General features: G+C 37.1%; 1 protein-coding gene across 1 annotated transcript in view; it reads right to left on the reverse strand.

The window, feature by feature from the left end:
• The window catches only part of PAK2 (p21 (RAC1) activated kinase 2), a 78,319-nt gene that overhangs the window by 39,436 nt on the left and 12,668 nt on the right, over positions 1-26,215 (reverse strand). Inside the window, exon 2 of the mRNA XM_060099348.1 lies at positions 1,754-1,961. Within this exon, the coding sequence (XP_059955331.1) occupies positions 1,754-1,940 (187 nt within the window). The 5' untranslated portion in view covers positions 1,941-1,961. The remainder of the gene's footprint in view (positions 1-1,753; positions 1,962-26,215) is intronic.

Below are 26,215 nucleotides of genomic sequence, written 5' to 3' on the forward strand. Positions count from 1 at the left end.
TATCAACCCTTTGAGCAATTTCTTCTGGTACTAACCACCATAAATTTTTTTCTAACCTCCGCAATTATAAATACTGTGTTTACATTGCCATTTTTAGGTTTTCTTACTTTAAATACACTGATTTACAACTATGGAAGATTACAATTTAGTGCTCTCCAACACATCCACTTTTTCTGCCTTCTTCCCATGCATACTTTTTGGTTCATTTCCTGATTTCCCCCTTTATCTTTTATTTAATCCAATCTAAGTAGATACACTTTTCATTCCCAAACATGTCAAATACACATGCTACCACTTCTGTTAAATAAACTTAAAAAACATATATTCATGAGGCTTTTCAGTTACAACCTCACATGAAATCTTAAAAATAAGAGGAAAATTAGAAATAAGAGATATACACCAAAATGAACAGTTTTTCAACTGCTCAACGGTTACATCCTGCTGGCATATCTAAATTCTCTAAGACTTGATTCTCTATTAACTATATTACCTCATTCAAATTTTCATTGATTATGTATTTTCAACTCTCAAATTAAATGTGTATTTATTATTATATACAAAGCACTGTTTTCTTCCTCTAGGGTTTACCTCTCCATGTAAACTTAGACATATGTAAGTGGAAAAATATCTTTACCTCTACTTATATCTATTACTAGCTGTCAGAGCCATACTGTCATGCTTAATATAATAAAACAAACTAATCCCTTTTATTCTAAAATCCATTACAGTCCATAATCCCTTATCCAATTCTAAAATCCATAAAGCTCTGAAAACCAAAAGTTATTTCTTTAGGTTTGGCACCAAAACAAATTTAGTGAATTCAACTTATGTGAGACTATTTATAGTCTTTATTCTACTTTGTGTGACTAGACCAGTGGTTCTTAACTGGAGGCAATTTGCCCCACAGGGGAATCTGGCAATGTCTGGAGACATTTTCAGTTGTCACAACTGGGTAGGAGGTGCTACTTACTAACATCTAGCAGGTAAAAGCTAGAAATGGTGCTTAACATCCTATAGTGCACAGGACAGATCCCTGCAACAAGGCATTATTTGGCCCCCAAATGTCTATCTTACTGAGGCTGTGAAACACTGGACTAGACTCTTGTTTATGGAAGATCCATTTATGTGTTGACTACTGAGTGTTGCCTCAGATGAATTTGAGGTATTATAGAATACATGATAAAAAGACAGCATTACTACTACTCAAAAGTCAGAAAAACTCTTAATTCCAAGCCACAGTTGGCTCCTGAGATTTCAGACAGGAGACTGCAGACTTTGTATTTCCATTCTTCTAATAGCAAGTCTTTCTCAAATATCACGAATCTCATTAATGTTAGGAAGCCATGAACTGTGGCCCAAGCCTTAGAAAATGAAGGAGGGGAGTACAGAAATTCACTGGACATAACAAATAGAATGAGCAACAACTTTTGTTTTATTCTTTTTCATTACAGTTTAAAATAAACTAGCCTTCCTATTTTTTTCTTTTGTTGGCTGCACCGCACGGCTTGCGGGATCTCAGTTCCCACCAGGGACTGAATCCGCACCCTCAGCAGTGAAAGGACAGAGTCCTAACCACTGGACCACCAGGGAATTTCCAAACTAGCCTTTCTAATAGTGCCTATATACCACCATCAATTGTATGTTTACTGTTCTCACCAAAAGATATCAGCTTATTATACTTTAATTAAAAAGATATCAAAACCAATAACATAAAATAATAACTGTGACTCTTGAAACCACAGTAGCTATTTACCTTTCTCTGTGCTTGAGAATATAGAGATGATTTTATTCCTGGGCTTTTTTTCCTCTGGAACAGAGGGCAAAGGTTTTAAACTGTGATTGGCTGACAAAGGGTCTTTGCCTCCAGTGCTAAAAATGGTACTGCTCATTCGCACAGGGGGTGCTGGAGGCTTGTCTTCCAGTTCTCCGTTATCAGACATGATTCAGAATTACGATATGGCCTGAAACAGAAAGGCAAAAACATACAGTTAGCAACAAGGTAAAAAATAGTATGGACAAGCACAAAATAGTATTAATTACCTCCCCAACTTCAAATTAGAAAATGATACCCATTTAAAGCTGTAAAACTTAAGAGATGAAATTAGTTGCAATATAGGCAATCTCCCCTGACAAAGTTGGTAAATGGCTAGCTGAGGGAACCTTTGAAAAGTCATATCCCATTAAGAGGACTATGATAATTTGGGGGAAGCAAGATGACACCAACATATCAGAGTATATCCACCTATTCAACTGATTCTAAGAGTAAATGTTCCAATGAACAGACAACATAGAGTCTTAAAAAAATAATTTGAAGAGGAAGACAAGACTATGTCCTGAACAGCCAATAATAGGATATATGTCTCTGATAGGTCTACTTCTAGAGCAGAGATAGGATGCTTGCTACTAAAAATATAAACCAATAGCCTCCAAACTGATTCCATGCTTGCTAGCTTTGTCATTACAACTTAACCTCAATATGAACTTTCGTAAAGGATAGGAACGTGCCACTGATACAATATTTGGTTTCTCTGAAAATCTTACCATCTAACTACATATGTTAGTCCCTTCAAGTCTGGTAACACTGACAAAAGTAAATCCAGAGTTTGGCCAAATCCCAAGGTTCTGTCATCCTGTGATGCCCTGTCCAGGCCGTCAAGTTACCCTCCTTATCCACATGGCTAATTCAGCAGAAATGTCAACCTTGTTTATATATATGTACACATATCTATTTTATGTCTTAAAAAAAAAGTAGATTACACACATTTAAAATCAGCAGTGAAGGAGAGGGGATGCCTAACTTATAGATGAGCTCTGATACAAAAGTATATATGTTAGGAAATAACACCTCACTAAAGATTTTGATTGTTAATTAGATCCTGATTTGATTGTAACATTATTTAATACATGTAAGTGAACAAAACTTTGTATATGTACAATGAAAAGAATGCAACTGTTTTAAGATAAAATTAATAATAATTTAAAAGATTTTTATTTAGTCTGAATGCTAGTACCTGAAGAATAGTAGGTGGTTGCTAGACAGTGAGGGGAATAGGATGTGACTTTGGGGGAATGAAAATATTCTGGAATTAGACATTGGTAACAGTTGCACAACCTTGTGAATATATTAAAACCACTGAACTGTTAAATTTCAGCTATGTGAATTATATCTGAATTTAAAATAGGAATTAATAATATTTACCTCATAAAGATTAAATGAGTTAATAATTGAAGGCTGCTACTATTACTATAATGATATTATTATTTATAAGATTCTATGCTAGAAGTTGGAGAAAAGAGGACTTAATTCTTCTCCAAGAGTTCATAAACTACTGGGAAAGACCAGCACATACATATTTAAGTTAGGTTATGCCCTTTATCAACATTTGTTCTCAACACATGCATATTAAAAGCCACTTTGTTTCTTCAAAGCAGCAGTTCTCAAAACATTTTGGCCTCAAGACCACTTCACACTCTTAAAAATTACTGAGGATCTCAATTTTTGTTTACGTGCATTCTATCTATATTCACTATAAGAAATTAAAATAAGTTACTTAAGTATTTACTTCATTAAACCCATTACATTACAATGTTATTCATAAATAACATTTTTATGAAAAATAACATTTTACAAAACAGAATATAGTGACAAGAGTGGCATTAGTTTACTTTTCTGCATATCTTTTAAATGTCTGGCTTAGTAGAAGACAGTTGGATTCTCGTATCTGCTTCTGCATTCAATTTATTGTGTTATGTTTTGGTTGAAGTATATGAAGAAAATCTGGTCTTACACAGATATGTAGCTGGAAAAGGGATAGCTTTTTAAAATAGCTTTCAGATAATTGTGGATATTCTTTTTTGATACTACACCAAACTCAACCTTCATAAGGTTAGCTATGGACTCTGAAACCACAGCAATAATTTTTTTGTACTCTGTTACATTAAATCCATTGATTTCTCTTGCACTCTGAATGGATCTTTTACCCATGAATGAATTTTGTAATGTCATGAATTGATTATCTGGAAAGTACTGGCTCACTCAATTATTAAGATATTCCAATGTTGACACTTCATTATACAATAAAAATAAAATCACATTCATTAATATCACCACTGATCTCATCAGAAAAGTCTAGGTATTGGGAACCTGTCAAACTCAAGAAAGTGAATACAAGTTTTCTAAAACTCTAATTTTCATTTGAAAATTTAAATTATCAATTAACAACAAATTCTGTCACTTCATTCATTTTCGAGAAAATGTCTGCCAAATACCTAAGTCTGAACAACCAGAGTTGTTCAGTGGGCCAGTCGTTCTTTCAAATAAAAATGGTGTTCCAGGAAATGGGGCCTTTTTAAGCTCAATCATATAAGTGGTTTTCTGTAAGACAACCATTTCATACTTCATAAGTACCTTATGAGTACTTCCCATTTTGCTATACAAAATACTTTAAAAGTAAACTCAAAAGTAGAGATATAATAAGATTAGTAATTTTATTGTTTCAAGTACATTCTTTTTTTTTTTTTTTTTTTTTTTTGCGGTATGCGGGCCTCTCACTGTTGTGGCCTCTCCCGTCGCGGAGCACAGGCTCCGGACGTGCAGGCTCAGCGGCCATGGTTCATGGGCCTAGCCGCTCCGCGGCATGTGGGATCCTCCCGGACCGGGGCATGAACCCGTGTCCCCTGCATCGGCAGGCAGACTCTCAACCACTGCGCCACCAGGGAAGCCCTCAAGTACGTTAAGTGAAACTGGCTTTTAAAAAAAAACTACAAGAACATAGCTATTGCCTTGAATGAGTTGTATTAAAGTACAGTCAGTTTTACCCACCACTGCTTTTGCATCATCAATGCAAATGTCAACACAGTGTAAAAAGGCAAAGAACACCTTAGTATTATTATGAAAAATAGGTTTTGACTCACAGACCCCAAGGGTACCACAGACCACTCTTTGAGAACTGCTGCTTTAGAGTTTACCCCAGCTCCATACTTCACCCTCATAGTCCCAATTTTTTCTGATGTGCTACTAGGCAGCAGAAGACCCATATTTATTTCCTCCTATACTCTACAGAACACATTTTTGACACAGGAAAAGGTAAAAGGTAATCAATGGCTAGATTTCCAAGCTGGGGCACGAAAACCTAATCAAATCTTGAAAATGGTTCAAAATCTATACATATGTCATAATAATTACTACACTGTTTTTTGTAACAAAAACCAGAAAGATGTCAGCCAGAGACTGTCATTTATATGAAAAATACCACCACCAAATTCTAAAGCAAACAACACTAACAAGGCAACTTTCAGAACACAGCCTTTCCTTATACTCTGGTTATTCAAAAAAATTTCTTTACTACTTTATTTTAATACACTGTGCAGTAATTTTTAAAGTTTTCTGCACAAATTCAGTCCAATAAAACTAAAGAGGAGCTAATACGTTATTTGTTTCAGAACTTTCTTCTTTATCTATATTATAAAGTTAAATCAGCTACGTCTCAAGGAAATCCCAATTAACACGACGCACCCTATTAGGCAACACGTCTAAACAAAATCTAAATTTTATAGGTCACAGATGTCCCTAATGATATTACTCAAAATGACAAATATGACGGCAATAATTCTAAGTAATGTGCCTCATAAGTGATTAGATGGTAGTAAATAAAAGCATGACCCTTGATAAAACATTGATGACTCTGCCACTAGCTAAGCTGAGGACTTGATCCCTTCATCTCATGATTTCTCTAATGAATCTGTCTTCAGCTGCTATTCAAAGGAAGAGGTCAGAAGAAGCCCTAACTAGCTTCCCAAAGAGTATCTATACATTCAGCTTTTGTTTAGAGAAAGAAGTTAAAATTGGTTGACTAAAAATAACACATGATAACACTCTCCCTGGCTATACGTTCCTCAGCAGCTACTGCCATTTAGGGCCATTTACTACCAAATCAATCTGATCTCACATGAGTGCACATAAATATTATACTTTATGTTCCCCAAATATATCAAAGACTTTCCTGGCCTAAATCATCTTTGGGTATACATTTCTCCATTCTTAAATTTTCTTTATCCTTTTCTCTACCCAACCAAATGCTCAGTAAAAATTATTTCATATGTAAGGTCATGCCTGTCTGTCCCTGTTCAAAAAGACCCCTCCCATCCTCTGAATGCAAGTTACACAGGAATATAAATCCAGAGAGTATTAAAGTTAGAATGGAATTCATTTGGTCCATCTTCCTTATTTTATTTGTGAAGAATCTGACTCACCAAAATGTAAGCAGTTTGCCTGAAGTCACACAAATCTAATTATTAACAGAACTAAGACCAGAATCCAAGTTTACTAACAACCCTTCATCTCATATTTTTCTAATTATATTAACATATCAGACCATTCTTTGGCAATGAATTACAACTGTGCATCATTAATTATTATTTTAAGTGTGTTCCTGCCCAAGACTTCAAGCAATTCAAAAGCAGGGATTATACAGTGTCTTCAATAAGTGGTGCTGGGAAAACTGGATAGCTACATGTAAAAGAATGAAATTAGAACATTCTCAAACACAATACACAAAAATACACTCAAAATGGATTAAGATCTAAATGTAAGACCAGGTACTATAGAACTCTTAGAGGAAAACATAGGCAGAACACTCTTTCACATAAATTGCAGTAGTATCTTTTTGGATCCACCTCCTAGAGTAATGGAAATCAAAGCAAAATTAAACAAATGGGACCTAATTAAATTTAAAAGCTTTTGCACAGCAAAGGAAACCATAAACAAAACAAAAAGACAACCTACACATGGGAGAAAATATTTGCAAATGACGCAACTGACAAGGGCTTCATCTCCTAAATGTATAAACAGCCCATGCAGCTCAGTATCTAAAAAACAAACAACCCAATCAAAAAATGGGCAGAGGAATTCCCTGGCAGTCCTGTGGTTAGGACTCTGCACTTGCATTGCAGGGGGCACAGGTCTGATCCCTGCTTGGGGAACTAAGATCCTGCAAGCCGCATGGCGCTGCCAAAAGAAAAAGAAAAAGAAAAAACAGGCAGATCTAAATAGACAGTTCTCCAAAGAAGATGCACAGATGATCAAGAGGCACATGAAAAGACGCTCAAGGGACTTCCCTGGTGGTCCAGTGGCTAAGACTCCAAGCTCCCAATGCAGGAGGCCAGGGTTCTATCCCAGTTTGGGGAACTAGATCCCACATGCCTCAACTAAAGATCCCACAAGTGGCAACAAAGATCCCATGTGCCTCAAATAAGACCCAATGCAGTCAAATAAATAAATAAATATTAAAAAAGAAAAAAAGATGCCCAACATGGCTAATTATTAGAAAAATGCAAATCAAAATTACAATGAAGTATCACCTCACACCAGTCAGAATGGCCATGATCAAAAAGCCTACAAACAATAAGTGCTGGAGAGGGTGTGGAGAAAAGGGAACCCTCATACACTGTTGGTGGGAATGTAAATGGTACAGCCAGTATGGAGAACAGTACAGAGGTCCCTTAAAAAACTAAAAATAGAACTACCATATGATCCAGCAATCCCACTCCTGGGCATATATCTGGAGAAAACCATGGTTCAAAAGGATACATGTACCCCAATGTTCACTGCAGCACTGTTTTCTATAGCCAAGAAAGGGAAGCAACCTAAATGTCCATCAACAAATGAATAAAGAAAATGTGGTATATGTATACAATGGAATATTACTCAGCCACTGAAAGGAATGAAATAATGCCATTTGCAGCAACATGGGTGGAGCTGGAGATTACCATTACTAAATGAAGTAAGTCAGAGAAAGACAAATATCATATGATATTACTTATAGTTGAATCTAAAAAATAATACAAATGAACTTTTTTTTACAAAACAGAAACAGACTCACAGAAATAGAAAACAAACTTATGGTTACCAATGGGGAAAGGTGGGGAAGAGGGATAAGTTAAGAGTTTAGGATTAACATATACACACTACTATATAAAAATAGATAATCAACAAAGACCTAATGTATAGCATAGGGAACTTTACTCAATAGTCTGTAATAACCGAAATGGAAAAAGAATCTGAAAAAGAATGGATATATGTATACGTATAACTGTATCACTTTGCTATATACCTGAAATTAACACAACACTGTAAATCAACTATACTCCAATATAAAATAATTTTTTTAAAAAAAGCAGGGATTATACTACTACTGCTGCTGCTACTACTACTATTATACCATATTACTATTTCCTTTAACACAAATCCTTCCATGTATCAGACAATAATGTTTACTGACTTACAGTAGTACACTCTGTCCCCAGATGAAATATTATTTTTCCTCAACTTTCTTGTATCAAACAGCATTTCACTAGACAACACATAAACTACCCTATATTAACAAAAATATCTTTGGAAAGATTTATACTTTCCCCCTAATAGCCAATTCATAGCCTTAGTCTTCAACTTTTCCATAAGGCAGTGTATTTTTTTCTTTATTGTTTCTACTGACAGGGTCAAATGGCTAAGAAGCACCAAATGAAGATGTGATAAGGTTCTTTACATCTTATATTTTAGGAGAAACAACAAAGAATATAAAAACAATTCATTATAAAATACTGATTTACCAATGTTGTGCTCCACCATTACACAAAAATGTTTTATAAAAAAGGGCAAAATGATAAGGAATGCCTCTCTCCAAATCCTTTCACTTTTTGCTACTTTTCAGTGAAAAACAAGTAGGCGAAACAAAAAGCATGCCCAAAACACACTGTACTCTTCTAACAGGACCATTGTTTAATTGTGACACAACTCAAAGACAAACAATTCCTCAATTGTCTACTGAAGGAGATGAGGGGAAGCTAAATACACAACAGAAATGAAAAAAGGAGTGGTGTCTGGAACCAGTCAGTCCAACTAGGAGAAATTACTAAATTTATTATAATTCACTCAGATCATCTATGGTACTCCAAATACAAACCACATACTACTGAAAAACATGATTTTAATAGCATAATTTTGCTTTATATTTTTTACTTACCTTTTATATAAATACCAAACAAACCTTAATTTTTTAGTACCTTACGAATATAATAATACAACACTATAAGACATCAAACAATCTCTCAATAAACTCTAAGAGTCCCAACATCACTGACCCTGAGTCTCTCCAAAAAAGCTTCAAATGCCTTTGAGAGCAAAAGCATTAATGAAAATATCCCAAATCACCTTAAGTGGATGGACAACACACACTATGAAAGGAAAGTTCACAAATCAGAAAGGAGTGTTTTCATTTGGTGGCAATGGCCATAACATCAGGTCTATCAGTAGCAAAGCCTATCAGTAGCAAGGTAGAAAACAACTGGGGCACTGGTAAAGAATAAAGGAAAATAAAAAGAAAACTGTGCTTCAAACTCAAATAAATAAAGGATAATGGAACAAATCCTTAAATATGCATGGATAAGCTAGTTAAGATGAAAGGGGTGTTTCCATATGGTGCAAAGCAAAGTGAAACCAGGAACAAGAGAGTAAACAATTTACTAATCCAGGTATTCTCAAGGGACTTCTGACTAAAGTTCTACTACCATGGCTGCCACAGGGGACAGGTGATAAAACCCAGAGTCTGCCAAAATTGGAGTCCCTCCCACAGAAGGCTAGCTATAATCTATATAAGAGTAAATCAGGAATAAATCCCTTTGCACAGAAGGGAATGAGAAAACCTTAAGCATTTTGAGCCCAGTAATAACAACAGAAGTGCAGGCAATAGGGAATCCCTGAGAAATCCTAACAACAAAATGCACGCTTGTGGTATGAATTCATGCCACCCATGAGGTCCCCTCACATCCCAAACAGGTTTAATTGAATGTGGCCGTGTTGGTAGCACTCCCTAGTGAATGACAGAATCAAATATAAAGCCTCCTTGGGAGAAAACAACTTCAACACAGGTCTCAAAAAATACCCAAAGATCAAATTCTAACGAAAAGGAGCAGCTCATAGGGAAAATTCAAAAAACAAACAACACACTGTGACTGAGAACTAACCAAAACAGACTGGTGAAACAGATGTGAAATAATCTGACACAGAACATGTACAAGAAGCTCAAAAATAAAAGCAGAAAAAAAGCAAATGTGAAAAACAACCATACAGAACTTTCAGTAAGAAAAAACATAATACCTGAAAATTAAAAATTGACATTTGAAGTAAAGAGCAGCATGGACTCAGTAGAAGAGAGAGTTAGTGAACTGGAAGATATATATGAAGAAAGTACCTAAAATGCAGCACAAAAGACAAAGAGATAGAAAATATAAAAGAAAAGTAAAATGAGTAGGCTAGATGATCTAAGATACATCTATTTCGAGTTCCAGAAGGAGATGACAGAATGAATGAGGGACTCACTCACCAGATAAATTAGGGGTGAGAAATTTCTAAGGCCGAGGAAGGACACAAATCTGTAAGTTGAAGAAACCCAATGAATCAAAAGCAGGATAAAATGTAATCTATGCACATCAAAGTGAAGACAAACATAGTGAAATTAAAATAAAGTTCTTAATATCAGTCAAGGGAGAAAAAAGGATAAACCTCACAGAAGTGGCAGTTGGACTGTCAGCTTACTTTCTGATAATAGCAATGAAAGCAACAAGACATTGGAATATCCTCAATGTATTGAGAGAAAAAGCTGCCAACCAAACTGCAGATTTAACAAAACTATCTTTCAAGAATACGGTTAAAATAAATACATTTTGAGAGGAAGAAAATTTCCAAAAGATTGGAATCACTATATACTTTTAACCAAAATCAATTAAGTTGGAAATCAATAACAAAAAGGTAACTAGGAAAAAACTCCATGGGTTTGTAAATATAAAACACCTCTTAAAAACTTATGGTTAAAAAAAAAAGGTATCATAATGGAAATGAGAAAATACTTAGAATTGAATGAGAATGAAAAACTATGTATCAAAATTTGCAGGATTAGGATAAACAAAATGTGGTATATATATACTGTAGAGTATTATTTACCTTTAAAAAGAGATGAAATTTGATACATGCTCTAACAAGGATGAACTATGAAAACATTAAGTAAAATAAGCCAGACAAAAGGACAAATACTGTACAATTTCACGTATATGAGGTATCCAGAGTGGTCAAATTCAATAGAGACATAAAGTAGAATAGAGGTCACCAGGGCCTGGGGTGGGGGGTCTGTGAAATAGGGAGTTACTGCTTAATCGGTAGAGTTTGTATTCGGGATGATGAAAAAGTGTTGGAAATGGATAATGGTAAGAGTTGCTTAATACTGCGAGTATAATGCCAATGAACTACACACCTAAAAGAATGGTAAATCTTATGTTCTGTATATTTTACCGCACACACAAAAAAACCTTGCAAGATGTGATTAAAGCGCTTAATGACACTTACAGTTCTGAATTTTTACTTTAAAAAAGAACCAAAAATTAATGACTTAAGCATCCAACCTAAGAAGCAAAACAAAAACAAAAATAGCAAAATAAACCCAAAGAAAGTAGGAAGAAAAATAATTTAAGATAAAAGTAGAAATTGCTGAATGTAAGGCTATAATACAATAGAGAAGATCAATAAAGCTAAAAAGTTGAGTCTTAGACAAAACTAGTGATACCTCTGGCAAAATTAACCAAGGAACAAAGAAATCACAAATAAACACTAACAGGAATGAAAAGGGGTTCTATCAGTAGTGAGCAGAGGTCACTAATACCAATATTCTGCAACGTGCCAGCAAGTCTTCACAACTCTTGAACGTTCCACCATGCTCTGATTTACAATTAAAAAGACATATATATAAAATTACCCGAACCTAGAGCACAGTTCTAATTTATACATAAAAGATACTTTTTACACAGTTTTAACACACACTGAATTTTCCAGGTACAGTAACCACTATGAAATCAAGAAGAGCTTACACTTTGTTTTGCTCAGTTTTACCAAGAAGTTTATTCATCATTTGGAATATCATGTCACTAAAAGCAATGCACTCATGGTTGCTGAATCATCAAAGCAGTACACCTGCATGAGACTGCACTGTGACTGAACCTATGAGTATTAGATACAGGCCTATGATCACTTCATACTTTTAAAGTTGTTGTGATCAAGTATTTACAAATGGAAATATTATTTTATTAAAGTTTTCCTGTTAGTTCTATTTTTTCCACTATATATTAATTTTCCTCCCAAAATTGATTTAGGGAAGTAGAGTAAGGCATTATATTGATTTTTCCCTGAAAAGAGGATAAAGTAAATAATCTGTGACTTTTAATTTCATAGGAAAGCAGTAAAACATAGTGTCTAAAAAGCACAGACCCATGGCAGGGGGCGGGGGGGGTTGTGTTTCCCTGGTGGCCCAGTGGTTAGGATTCTGGGCTTCACTGCCGTGGCCCAGGTTCAACCCCGGTTGGGGAACTAAGATCCTGCAAGCTGTGTAGTGGAAAAAAAAAAAAAGTACAGACCCAGACACCCCATTGCTAGCAACCTATCCCAAAGACATACCAACAAAAATACAATACAAATAAACATATACACTAGGCTGTTATTGTTGTATTATCTATAACAGCAAAAGACAGGAAGCATCTCAAATGGCCAAAAATAGGGGACTGGTTGAATTAACTATGGTACATCACAGACTAAAGTATTATCAAGCTGTAAAAATGAAGGAGGAAACCACTGTATACATTGCCATGGAGTAATCTCAGGATATACTCCTGATGAAAATGCAAAATGAGGCAAAAATGTATGTCTGGTATGCTACCACTTACCTAAGGGGAGAAAGAAAGGTGTATCAATACACAAACACACACACACACGGTTATCATTACTTTTTTTAATGGAAAGATAAACCATAATTTTTTTTTATGGTTGCTTTGGGGGAGGGAAAGAATAAAATGGAAAGGACTGAGTTAAAAGTTAGACTTCTCTGAACATACCTTGTTTTGTACATTTGTAAATTAACAATTTTTTATTACCATTTATTCCTTTTTCTGCAGCATTTTGCTATACAAGAAGAAACAAGTGTCATTAATTGCAAATAATAAGACTGGCTACAAAATGCAAACAAAACTATGATGAATTATTAGGATAAACACAAATTTAGCGAAGTTTCAGGATAAAGAGGAATACACAAAATTCAACTGCATTTGTACACACTAAACAGAAAATGAAATGGGGGGGGGAAGATACCATTTATAATACCATTAAAAAGTCTGAAGTTCCTAGGACAGAAATTTCCAAACCTGCTTATTAGTTCATGGTGCCCATACTATTCTCAGTAATCATTTCATAGCACCTCTAAGCCAAAAGACATTCCTAACAGTTTCATTTAGTATTTAGTAGTTAGGTCCAAACAACTTCATTAGTATTTATCATTCACTCATCCTAAAAACTTAGTAACTATTGGAAAAAGCAATTGAATTAAAAAAAACAAAAACTTTTCTTTCTCTTTCAGGTACATTAGGGAAACATGCACAACCTCTGAAACCTCGGACTCCACCCACCCTCATTTCCTGTTCCACATTGATTTTCACACTTCTAATCTCAGCAACCATTTCACAAAGATAAACTTTATCAAATGTATCACAATCTAATGTTGAAACGTGGAACTTCCTAGAGCTAGAAGTTCACATTGTGTCCAATGGACATCCATCCCCATTTCCCTCTAAAAGTTTAAATATCCCATGGTGGGACTTCCCTGGTGGCGCAGTGGTTAAGAATACACCTGCCAGTGCAGGGGACACAGGTTCGATCCCTGGTCCAGGAAGATCCCACGTGCCACAGAGCAGCTAAGCCCGTGCGCCACAACTACTGAGCCTGCACTCTAGAGCCCGTGAGCCACAACTATTGAGTCCGCATGCCACAACTAGTGAAGCCCGCATGCCTAGAGTCCGTGCACCACAACAAGAGAAGCCACTGCAATGAGAAGACCATGCATCGCAACAAAGAGCAGCCCCCACTCGCTGCAACCAGAGAAAGCCCACAGCAAGCAGACCCAATGCAGCCAAATAAATAAATAAAGTTCAAAAATAAATAAATAAATAAATATCCCATGGTGCCTTTAAGCTCAGTGGGGTACTCCAGGACACCATGGCAGTTTGGGAACTGTGGACCTAGAATCTTTATAGAGAGGAAAGATGTACTGAAAGACATTAAGACCTAAATAAACGGTGAGATACTAATGGTCACTAATTTAAAAACTCAATAATGTACAAATGCCACATTTCCTCAAACTAATCTATAGATTCAAAGCAATCCTAATCAAAGATCCAAGAGAGTTTTGTGAAAAACTGGACAGTTAATTCTAAAATCTATATGGAAGAGCAAGAGCATAGCAAAGATGTTCCTGAAGAATAATAATGTGGAAAGACTCGCCGTGAAATGAAAAGCCTTTATTAAAAAAAAAATGGATCCTATACCAGATACCATGCCACTTATGCATCTTTTCCAATCTTTTTATTTCGCTTTACCTGTCTTTTCAAGCTACTATGCCAACAACCAGCTCTATACTGGGTGTGGCCAACTTTTTCATGCAGGCACAACATGACAACACCCCTCTTCATTCTGAGCTGCACAATGCCATGGGATAGTGTGGCACCCACACATGTGCAACCTGGTAGTGCAGGGGAGTTAACTGTGGAGTGAACCTATGACGAATGGTGATGAAACAGATAGATCCCATCTTCTTAGATCATTTTTCTCATCCTGTTGGATGATCTTGTGAATGACTTTATAGTGTAACTTCCTGGGGGACAATACACTGGGATTGAGCAGTCCGTTGCACTGCCATTATGGCTACCACTTCACTCCCCTTTTCCCACACTGGGGAAATACTTCCTAATAATGTAAAGATATGTAAGCCTTCAGCCTCAAGCTCTGTTTTCTGGGGAATCCAGGTGAAGAAGGATTCCTACCTTGCATCATACCAAGAAAATTTTAGATGAATTAAAGATTTAATGTGAAAGGCAAAATTCTAACTTTTAGAAGATTATATATGAGAATATCTGTGTACAGAAGAATATCTTTACAACACACGACTCTAAAGGAAAAGATTGATAAATATGACTACATTCTACACCACAGAATAAAAAGACAAGCCACAAACCAGGGTATAACTGCAACAAAAGTAACTGACAAAAACTGTATCAACAAATAAATAATTCCTACAAAGAAATATGCAAAAGGCAAACAATCCTGTAAAAAAAATGAGCAAATGACAAGAACAGGCATTTCATAGAAGACAACAAACAGTGAATAAACACATGAGAACAAGCCCAGTCTCATATGGAAATGTAAATTAAGGCCATTTGTAGATACCATCTAACACCTAGATTGGCAAAAATTAAGACACTTGACTGAAAACAAGGATGCAGAGCAAAGATAATTCTCATACACTGCTAGCAGGAGTATAAACCAGTAAAACTACTTCAGAAAACAACTTAGTATTAGCTTATACAGTTGACTGACTGTACATTCTGCAACTCAGCGATTTTACTCCTGGATATAAATCCAAGAAACTCATGTACAAATTATAAGAATATTCATAATAGCACTGTCATAACAGCAAAAGACTAAAAACAACCCTGTATTAGGCTGGGCTAGGCTATGCACTGGTAACAAACATATCCCAAAATCCCAATTGTTTAACACAACAAAAATTTCTAATGGACACTAAGCTTGAGGAAGTTCGTTCTTCTTCTTAAGGTGATTTACGGATCTAGGCTGCTGCCATCTTAAAGTTCCACTCCCTCAGCAAGCCACCACCAAAATGAGAGACTGAGGGTGCATATGGGCTCATAACCGTCTCAGTCCACGAGTGACATGCCTCACTTCCCCACTCATGGTTCAACAGAACCCAGCACATGCAATGCAATGCAATCGATAAATACCTGTTGAACAAATGCATGAGTACAGAGGGGTAAGAAATTATTTCTATCATTTCAAAATGATCTGTGAAAGAGCATGACTGTGACTTGATAAATGACATAGGACAGATAGTTTCCATACATAAAAAGTGGGGGAATGATACTCCAGGTACTATCTATAGGTCACAAACGGCAAGCAGGCTTTACCTCACAGAGCTACTCTGAATGACCCAGAGTGGCTGGCTGTCATGTCATCCGTATGCTGTGACAGAAAGAATTCTGAGGCTGCATTCCACTTATGGGAGGATATGAAATAAAATAATCCGGTGAAGACAGAGAGACAAAAATCTCTCTCTTTGATTTAAAAAAAAAAAAAAAGGTTTTTAAAAGGAGAGGCAAGTTTTTAAAGAAAGAATATTCTTAAGCAGTATCAAACTGCATAGAGATTTTTTTAAAAAAAGGGAACACTTAAAAGTTTCCCTTTACCCCTACCTCCCTCTCCCTTAATCCCAACTTGACTAAACTGCTAACGACAGCAATTATGCCTTATTAGCTTTTGTATTCCCAGCACATAGTACAGAGCTTGGCACATAGTATGTGCTCAACAAATGCTTACTATAACGAGCTGAGAGTAGTTGAATAAGTTATAGAAACAGATGTCGCCGAGGGATATGCATTTTTAAAAATGCCTTAAAGGAAGAAATGGATCTTGACCCAATTTTAGTAATCCCATCAGTGATTGTAAAAAATTGAGTGAGGTAAAAAATTCTTCAAAAAGTATCAAGTTAAGATAGTTTGAGAAAATGAAGTGCTAGAATGTAGACAGACCAACCCTGAATGGAAATTTTTTTCAATGAAATTTATATATTTTATTTTAAAATAAATCATCTCTATTAACCCATTTTTCTTATTGTAAGGCTCTTATAGATGGTTACCTAGGAGCTCATGTTTGTTTCTTTGCATCAATATACTCAATATACTCTTTAATATACTTGGCCTTGTTCTAGTTCATTAATCTAGCTGTATGAGAAGTTTTGTGGAGAAACAAAATGGAAGCTGGGATTACGGGGAAGCTTTGTTACCATTTCCTAGGGAACCAGGGAGCAGTAGCTTGGGTGGTCCAGAAGTGAGAACAGATTTTTCAGAGAGCCCCTTGAAAGATGAACAAGTATTTGCCAGGTAGAGAAAAAAGAGTTCATTTATTTTACTCTCTAGGCTCCTATGGGATTTTTTTAAGTTGCACACCTTGGTCTACAAATTAAAGGATAATCCTCAGACTGAGGTCAGCATCCTGTCTAAAATTATGCCTTGCTAGGCTCTGCTAAGTTCTGCTTCTTCTTGCTTTCACCTGAATGGGAATTTGCTCTTTAAGTCATCTTCAAGTTATTTATCTTTAAAACTTTTTTCATTATGAACACACCATTCTGTAAACTGTGCTATCCAACATGGGTAGGCCATACTAGCCACATATGGCTATTTAAATATAAATGAATTTAAATGAAATAAAAATAAAATTGTTTCTTCGTCACACTAGCCATATTGGATATCACAGATATAGAACACTTCCATCACTGCAACAAGTTCAAATTGGACAGTTCTAAATTGTTCATATACGGTCAGAGGATGAGTGTTTACTGTATCTAAAAGGCATAAAAACTAAACTTACACTAAAGTTTTAATGTTTTCCTAATTTTATCAAAAACAGGAATGCAAACAATTCACTTTTGTACCAACTTGGTTAAAAGGTAACAAGTCAACAGGAACTAGTCTGAATTTAGCAGTATAGGATATTTCTCTGAAAACAGGCCTAACATTATATGTCCTAATCATTCATGAGCCAGTTGTTGGTTAATACACAAGAACTTTGTTTTCATTCTCTACAATTACTGTCTAACTTTTTTTTTTTTGCGGTACGCGGGCCTCTCACTGTTGTGGCCTCTCCTGTTGCGGAGCACAGGCTCCGGACGCGCAGGCTCAGCGGCCATGGCTCACGGGCCTAGCCACTCTGCGGCACGTGGGATCTTCCCGGACCGGGGCACGAACCCATGTCCCCTGCATCGGCAGGCGGACTCTCAACCACTGTGCCACCAGGGAAGCCCACTGTCTAACTTTCAAAAACTAAATGCCAATAAACAGTGATATGGTATTATAAAGTCTTTCTCTTTCAGAATGGATATACTATGTATATGTATAACTGAATCACTTTGCTGTACACCCAAAACTAACACAACATTGTGAATCAACTATACTCCAATATAAAATAGAAATTAAATTAAAAAAAATAAAGTCTTCCTCTTTCATGAGAATCCTGCAGCCTTTGCTATCTGGGGGAATTAATCCCCATATCTCAAAAAGGGAAAGATTCAGTTTTCAATTTGTTTTCTCAGATTAAGTCTGCTAGAACCCTATTCCTAAGAGGAGGATTCATATGGAAATCTTTGAGCAAAGAGGAGACAAGCACAATGGACTTCTACGATACAACATTCCATCAGTGTGATTACAACAGAAAATACCTTCCTAATGGTCACTTAAAGAGCACAAAAGTGGTCTAGTAATTGTCTATTTGACAAACTTGTCTCTTTCACAAACATGAAGTTACATAAATAAATCTCATTAATGCCAAAGATAGAAAGTTCCTCAAAATGCTAGTTTATATAATTTAGCATTATTAATTTCAAAGCCAACTTTTTTCCTGTAAACGAAGATACAAAAGCAGCAGCAAGCACCATCATACAAAGCTTTTCCTCCTTACTATATCCACTATCTAGCCATATTTTGTCAAACAATTAACAATGGTTCTCTTCATGGGTAATAGAACTGACTGCTTTCCCCTTCTTTATCTAGAGACTATAGACAAAAATACTTGTCCATATTCTAATTTTTATAAAATGAACATGTACTATTTTTCTAATGAGGAAAAACAGTAAGTCATTTTCTTTTTTTTAAAATTAATTAATTAATTTATTATTTATTTTTGGTTGCACTGGGTCTTTGTTGCTGTGCGTGGGCTTTCTCTAGTTGCAGTGAGCGGGGACTACTCCTCGTTGCAGTGCGCGGGCTTCTCATTGCGGTGGCTTCTCTTGTTGCGGAGCACAGGCTCTAAGCGCGTGGGCTTCAATGGTTGTGGCGCTCGGGCCTTGTTGCTCCGCGGCACGTGGGATCTTCCCGGACCAGGGCTCAAACCCGTGTCCCCTGCATTGGCACATGGGTTCTTAACCACTGCACCACCAGGAAAGCCCTACGTCATTTTCAATTAAAAAAAAAAAACCCTACTCATGTTACAAGGGCTCTTTCAAATAGTACTTCTTCCTTAACTGTCATAACCTGATAGGATCTCTGTTCCTTCTCTGAGCTCCTGCAGCGCTATTACCATTACCATGCTGATTTCTGATTTAGTGTCTTTCAATTCCAAATTCATCCTTTTTGTCTACTGTGAAAACAGATCTGGGATCTTCAAGTATTTTTCTTTGGCCAGTTGGCACGATGCTAAACTTAATCAGTAGAGGGCACAGGAGAGACACTGTAGCAGAAAAGTTTTGTTTTGCTTCCTGGTTCTGGGGCCCTTGCTCACAGGCTCCTCTAGCACCAGGCTTCTATAGGGCAAGGTGGCCAGCAGCATACCCAGCAGCCAGCAGCTTCCTCACATTTTCTTCTTGGGAGGTTTCATAGTGGAGTTAACACCTCCCCCTGAACAACTTTACGAGCACCCTAGGAAGCAGATGTTCAGCACATACTACCAATACAGCATCACATCAACTTCTCTGTCATTCAATGATCCACAGCCATGCTCTGTCCAACAAGGTCTGGACCTTCCCCTTCTGGGGGGAAGGAGGACTCTTCCCTAGGTGCTGAGATATGAGCCCTAGGGGTAGTAGTTGCTCCTTATTTCTGTTATTCCTATGTTCTTTGGAGTTCTATTTACTTTTTACTACTAGCTAATCCTTCACTCCATTCTCCTGCTATAGTCAATAATTCTTTCCATGTTCAAATTATTGTGTGGTCTCTCTCGTGATTGGACCCAGAGTGATACAGTCCTATCTATTAATTTGACACTTACACACTTCCTTGAACTTCAGTCAACCAACTTCTAACTTTTCTTCTTTCTACAAGATTATAAACTCCTGGCTGCCAAGGAACACTTTTCATACTTCTTTGTATCAATCTGACGCCGTGTAACATAATGCTCTTTAACACAGAAGCACCAACAAATGTTTAAAATCACACTTCAAATGATTCATAAATACTCTATTACACCTTCATTAGTTTAAGGCCACTAGAAACATGTTCTAACAACCCACATTTTTTCCAGAATTTTTACCACCAAAAACATAAGTAATTTGAATACTATAAGAATGTATTCCTCAGTATTCCTAGACTATAAGGTTTCAAAGTCAGGAACAGCCTGTGGACTTAGACCTTCCAGACCTTGTAAGATAGGAGATAATGAACTGCTCATGCTCACAGACTGTTCATGGCTACAGGGTCCAAAAGGGGCTGAGCATGACTAATGCTTATTTTTGTATAAATGTGAACAATGAGGTAAAAAATTATGTTCAGGGCTTCCCTGGTGGTGCAGTGGTTGAGAGTCCGCCTGCCAATGCAGGGGACACGGGTTCGTGCCCCGGTCCGGGAAAATCCCACATGCCATGGAGCAGCTGGGCCCATGAGCCATGGCCGCTGAGCCTGCGCGTCCGGAGCCTGTGCTCCGCAACAGGAGAGGCCACAACAGTGAGAGGCCTGCGTACCACAAAAAAAAAAAAAAAAAAAAAAAATTATGTTCAGAATAAGGATATAACAGCCAAGTGACTATTTATTTAGAAACAAATAAGTATATTGGGATTTCAGGGTGACATGGTTGGAAGTATAAGAGGCTTTATGGTAAGCTTCGACTCTGTGCTTCTGAACACCTAGCAGAAACCCCTTCAACAAGAACAATATCATCAACACTGAGGGTCCTGTGAGAAAAACTGGGAGGGCAGAAGGCTACCCTCATTGTCCCCAAATCCAACTTGCCTTGTTATCTTTTGCTAAAAATGTACCCTCTAGCTTATCCCAATAAAATATAACCAGCTTATATAAAATCTGTATGCAGTGCTCATTTTCATCAAGCCTCAAAACCAGCCCTCTGTGGGATTAATTCAATAGCAAATTAGAATTGGTAGCCATATCCGGAAGTGAGAAAATACAAGAATCAAGCAACTGCCTTGAGTTCAAACATGGAAAAAGTTGAACTACTTTTCAAATGCCTTTTAGTCATTTAAAGCAGTACCTCTGGAAGAGTGTTATGTGGACTGGCTATTTATTACCCGTACTGAATGAAATACAAAAATTGAAAATAAGTGTTTAGAAACTTTCAGAGCTATTTGACAGAGTGATTTGCCGTTGACTCTAACAACAACAATTGGGGCTTGTATTTTTGCCTGGTTTTTCTTTCATTTCCATTTTATGGTATTGTACAAAAGTTATTAGCCCATTACAGAAAATTTCTAAGAAGCATTCATCTAAAATACTCAATTCTGAACATAAAATGCTTTCCCAAAGGAGATGAAGTTAAACAAATGGCCAATAAGCACGTGAAAAGATACTCAACTTTATCAGTGATCAGAGAAATGCAAATCAAAACCACAATGAGATACCATCTCACACCCATTAGGATGGCTATAATCAAAAGACAGAAAATAGCAAGTGTTAGTGAGGATGTAGAGAAACTGGAATCCTCATACACTGCTGGCAGGATTGCAAAATGATGCAGTTGCTCTGTAAAACAAACAGTCTGGTAGCTTCTCAAATAAACATGGAGTTACTATATGACTCAGCAATTCCACTCCTATGTATATAAATGAAATGGAATATTATTCAGCCATATAAAGGAATGAAGTACTCATACATGCTGCAATATGGATGAACCTTGAAAACCCTGTGCTAAATGAAACCAATCACAAAAGACTACATATTGTATGAATCTGCTTATATGTCCAGAATAGACAAACTTATAGACAGAAAATAGATCTGTGAAAATAGATCTCGCCTGGGGCAAGGGGGTGCAGTTCAGGGTAAAATGAATGACTGTTATTGGGTGTAAGATTTCCCCTTGCAGTAATGTAAATATTCTGGTATTAGACAGTGGTGATGGTTGTACAATCTTGTGAATATGACAGAAACAACAAAAACCCACTTAACTGTACATCTTTGGAAAGGTGGATTTTATCATATACAAATTATATCTCATGTTTTTAAATTTAAGGGAAAAGAAAGAAACCACGGTGGGGCAGATGTAGTGGAGAAAGCAACGGGGACTGATGGAAACAGGCAGAGGCAAAGATGGAAGGTCTGCCTCTGCTGAACAAGACACTCTAAAGAACATATGGCAGTCCCCTCGAGTATTTCAAAGAGAAGAGTTCTGAAAAATGAAGAACGGAAACATCACTGGAATAACCACACTGCCTTTCAACGGGACTACGTTGAAGGTGACAAAACTATTTCAAGTTACACTTTTCACTGTATTCAGAAACATAATCACTTCTAACACTTCACAGCCATGCCTCCTAAGTCCTATGTTGCTGTTCTTTGTATGTGGAAAAAAACAAAACCAAAAAACTGCCGTCTCGATTTATTCTGCTAGTAAAATTTTTATCCAATGAGACGGAAAAATATAGAAGTAAAAAGGTTTTTTTTCCCCATTTTAAAGAAATTAGCATTCTTGGAGGAAAACAATTTTTGAAAATCATTTGCTTCAGGATTTCATAATACTATCGAAATAACCTAATTCTCAAAACTATCTATGCTTCACAAAACAGCTTCCTCAACTTCTAAGCTGCTGTAGCCTGTAACCTAATAATTGTTACTTACTGTCCCCAAATCCAGTCTCAGTCTCTCCCAGTCTATTCTTTACAGCACAGGGAGCCACTTTAATATACATAAAACTTTACCACTTCAGTCCCCTTCTTAAAGCCTTTAAGTAGGATACTTAAGATGAAGCCCAGTAGTGCATGCATGATCAGGCCCCTCATTTTCCAGACTCATCTCTCTGTAGACTTTCCCTCAACAGGCTTTAAGTGTTGTCTATTCTTTCAGTTTCTCTAATAGCCATCTCAGGCCTTCACACATGACCTTTCTGGAAAACTGTCGGTTCAGTCACCAATCATCCAGTTTCCCTGGAACTGGGGGAGTTATTCTGGGACACAAGATTTTCAGTGCTAAACCCAGGAAAGCCCAGGGCAAACTGGGATTGAAGGGGTCACCCTACTTTCTGTTCACCACCTCTACCTGTCAAATACCTACTTCAAGTATTATTGGCCTAAAGGTCACTTTCTCAGGATACCTCCTCACTCCCATCCCAGGCACATTATTTTATTCTGTCTTAACATTCATCACACTGGATCTGCTTTTAAAAGTCTGTCTACCCTAACTACGTTATAAACTCCACAAGCATAGATCCAGTGAGTATTCCATTTACCATTACATCATTAATACGTAACACTGTGTCTAGTTCATGTGTCTCAGAGATGAGTATTCTTGAATGAATAAATCAATCAATGAAAGGTGTATCTGTGATGGCATCGGAGCCAAGTAAAGTTTGTTTCCTTTTTTTTTTTTTAGATGTTGGGGGTAGGAGTTTATTAATTTATGTATTTATTTTTGCTGCGTTGGGTCTTCGTTTCTGTGCGAGGGCTTTCTCTAGTTGTGGCAAGCGGGGGCCACTCTTCGTTACGGTGCGCGGGCCTCTCACTATCGTGGCCTCTCTTGTTGCAGAGCACAGGCTCCAGACGCGCAGGCTCAGTAGTTGTGGCTCACAGGCCTAGTTGCTCTGCAGCATGTGGGATCCTCCCACACCAGGGCTCGAACCCGTGTCCCCTGCATTAGCAGGCAGATTCTCAACCACTGCGCCACCAGGGAAGCCCTGTTTCCTTTTTTAGGCTAGGGGAGACCCAGGAAATTTTGAAGATATTTTCACTATTCTATCTTCTTTAAGATCACTACTCTAGAAAGCTAAGATAATTAAATGTTCCATTTATCTCGATTCTCACAACTGATAAAACTCATCCAAGCACCTCACCTTAACTACTGTATATACAAAATAAGACCAGCAGGAGGATATTAGTCTAAGTTCTCAATACTCAATCCCTATTACAAGCACTTCTCCATTTACAACAGATCATACTCCTACCCAGGAGATGGGATTCTAGGCAACAGGAACAATAAGAATGATCTAGTTCATAAGACAAAAGGGCACACAGGAGCAAGTAGGGGGAAATAAGACTGTTAAGTGGGACCAGAAAGTTGCAGGTGCTGGGCAATGGGGAACACCTGGAGGTTCGAGAGGTTTGGTTTTAAGTGTCTTTTATTCTCATAATAAAAGTAGTACAAGGTCATTACAAAGAAACCCAAACCAGAATAAAATTTAAAGAAAAATAGAATATCCATAATTACACTTCCCAGAAAGAACTGGTTTTTACATTTCACACTAGAAGCAGGAAAACAACATGGTTGAAGAATGAAGAAATTCTTAGTATGTCCTTCCTAAGTCATTGAAATATTTATTTTGTGAATACAATGTGTCAGATGTTAGAGACCAAAGATAACTAAGACGAAGTCTCAGTTTTGAGCTCACCATCAGTGGGAAAAGAGTAACAAATGACTACTCCGCAATGAGGTAAGAGCTGACAGGAATGAGTGGACCCAGAGCTCCTATGCATATGAAAGTAATTAAGGCAAAGAAATCAGAACTGACCTTTGAAGAATGAGAAAGAACTTGCCAAGCAAAAAGAGAGGAAGGTCTTGGTAAACAGAGGAAGCAGTGTGTTAAAGAAACTTTGTAATCGAAATGTGATCCTCCTTTTTTTTCTTCTTCCCTTTGGCCTTCACCCAATCACTACACTAAAAAAGTGAAACTATGACTAAGCATGAAAGAAGTAAAGGGGTGAGACTCAGAAAATGCTTCAAAAGTGCCTATAAGGTAGTGAATGGTGAAGCAAGGAACAACAAATTAAAAAGTTAAAAAAGTAAGAAGAAATGTGTTCAACAGAGTGAAGTCTAGCTTTCCTCAAGTTTGGTCGCAAAACCCAAATGGCAATTCAAAATGAAAAAAGAGGAGAGGGGCAACAAACACAGATATTCCTTAAGATGGGGCTACATAACGATATGTATGTTGAAAATACCATTAAGTCGAAAATGCATTTAATACACCTAAACCTATCAAGGAACATCATAGCCCAGCCTACCTTAAACATGCTCAAAACACATTAGCTGACAGTTGAGCAAAATCATGTAACACAAGGCCTATTTCATAACAAAGAGTTGAATATCTCCTGTAGTTTATTGAATGCTGTACTTACAGTGAACAAGAGAATGGTAGTATGGGTATAGAACGGTTGTTAAGTGTATCACAAGTGTATACCCTTGTGATTGCATGGCTGACTGGGAGCTACAGCTCGCTGCCTCTGCCCAGCACCACCGGAGTACTGAACCTTGTATAGCTGGCCCAGAAAAAGATCAAAATTCAAAGTATGGTTTTTACTGAATGCATACCACTTCTGCACCATAGTAAAGTCAAAAAATCATTAAGTAGGGGGACTGTATGTATATAAAAAGTGTTCAACTAGACATCAAAAAGATGCAAATTGTAACAAGATGCCATTTTCCTACAATCAAAGTGAAAACAATCTAAGACCTTATACTGAAAAATGAAGGTCAACTGCAGACTGATTATTTGATTACTTAGGTGGTTATCTAAGTTAAACAAAAACTGAAACCAGTTTATTGTAGTAAAAAATAGTATCATGGGCTTCCCTCCCTGGTGGCGCAGCAGTTGAAAGTCCGCCTGCCGATGCAGGGGATGCGGGTTCATGCCCCGGTCCGGGAGGATCCCTCATGCTGCGGAGCGGCTGGGCCCGTGAGCCATGGCCGCTGAGCCTGCGCGTCTGGAGCCTGTGCTCCACAATGGGAGAGGCCACAACAGTGAGAGGCCCACGTACCGAAAAAAAAAAAAAAAATAGTATCATATCAGAAGTCACCATGGAGTCTATCCCAAATTTCCACGAAGACAATTTATATAAAATCTTTGAAGGCTTTCCATTAGATAAGGTCACGCAATCTCAACTAAGAAAAGATTTATGACCCATCTATGTTCTGTTTCACAAAAGAAAGTTTGACCATTTGCCTAAAAGAAGATATAAAGATAGCTCGCTCCTCTCTGCTAGCCATACTTCTATTTGGAGACCCAAAGTCTGCCTCAAAGAAACAAGCTAGTCAGTCATCCTTGCTAAGCCATTTCTTGCTATATAGAAGTGGGTTCTGTGACAGCTGGAGCTCCTTATCATCTCTTCTGATCTTTCTACATACATTTAGGAGACTGCCA

Source organism: Mesoplodon densirostris, chromosome 5 (assembly GCF_025265405.1).
Source record: "Mesoplodon densirostris isolate mMesDen1 chromosome 5, mMesDen1 primary haplotype, whole genome shotgun sequence".
In the NCBI taxonomy this organism is placed as follows: Eukaryota; Metazoa; Chordata; class Mammalia; order Artiodactyla; family Ziphiidae; genus Mesoplodon; species Mesoplodon densirostris.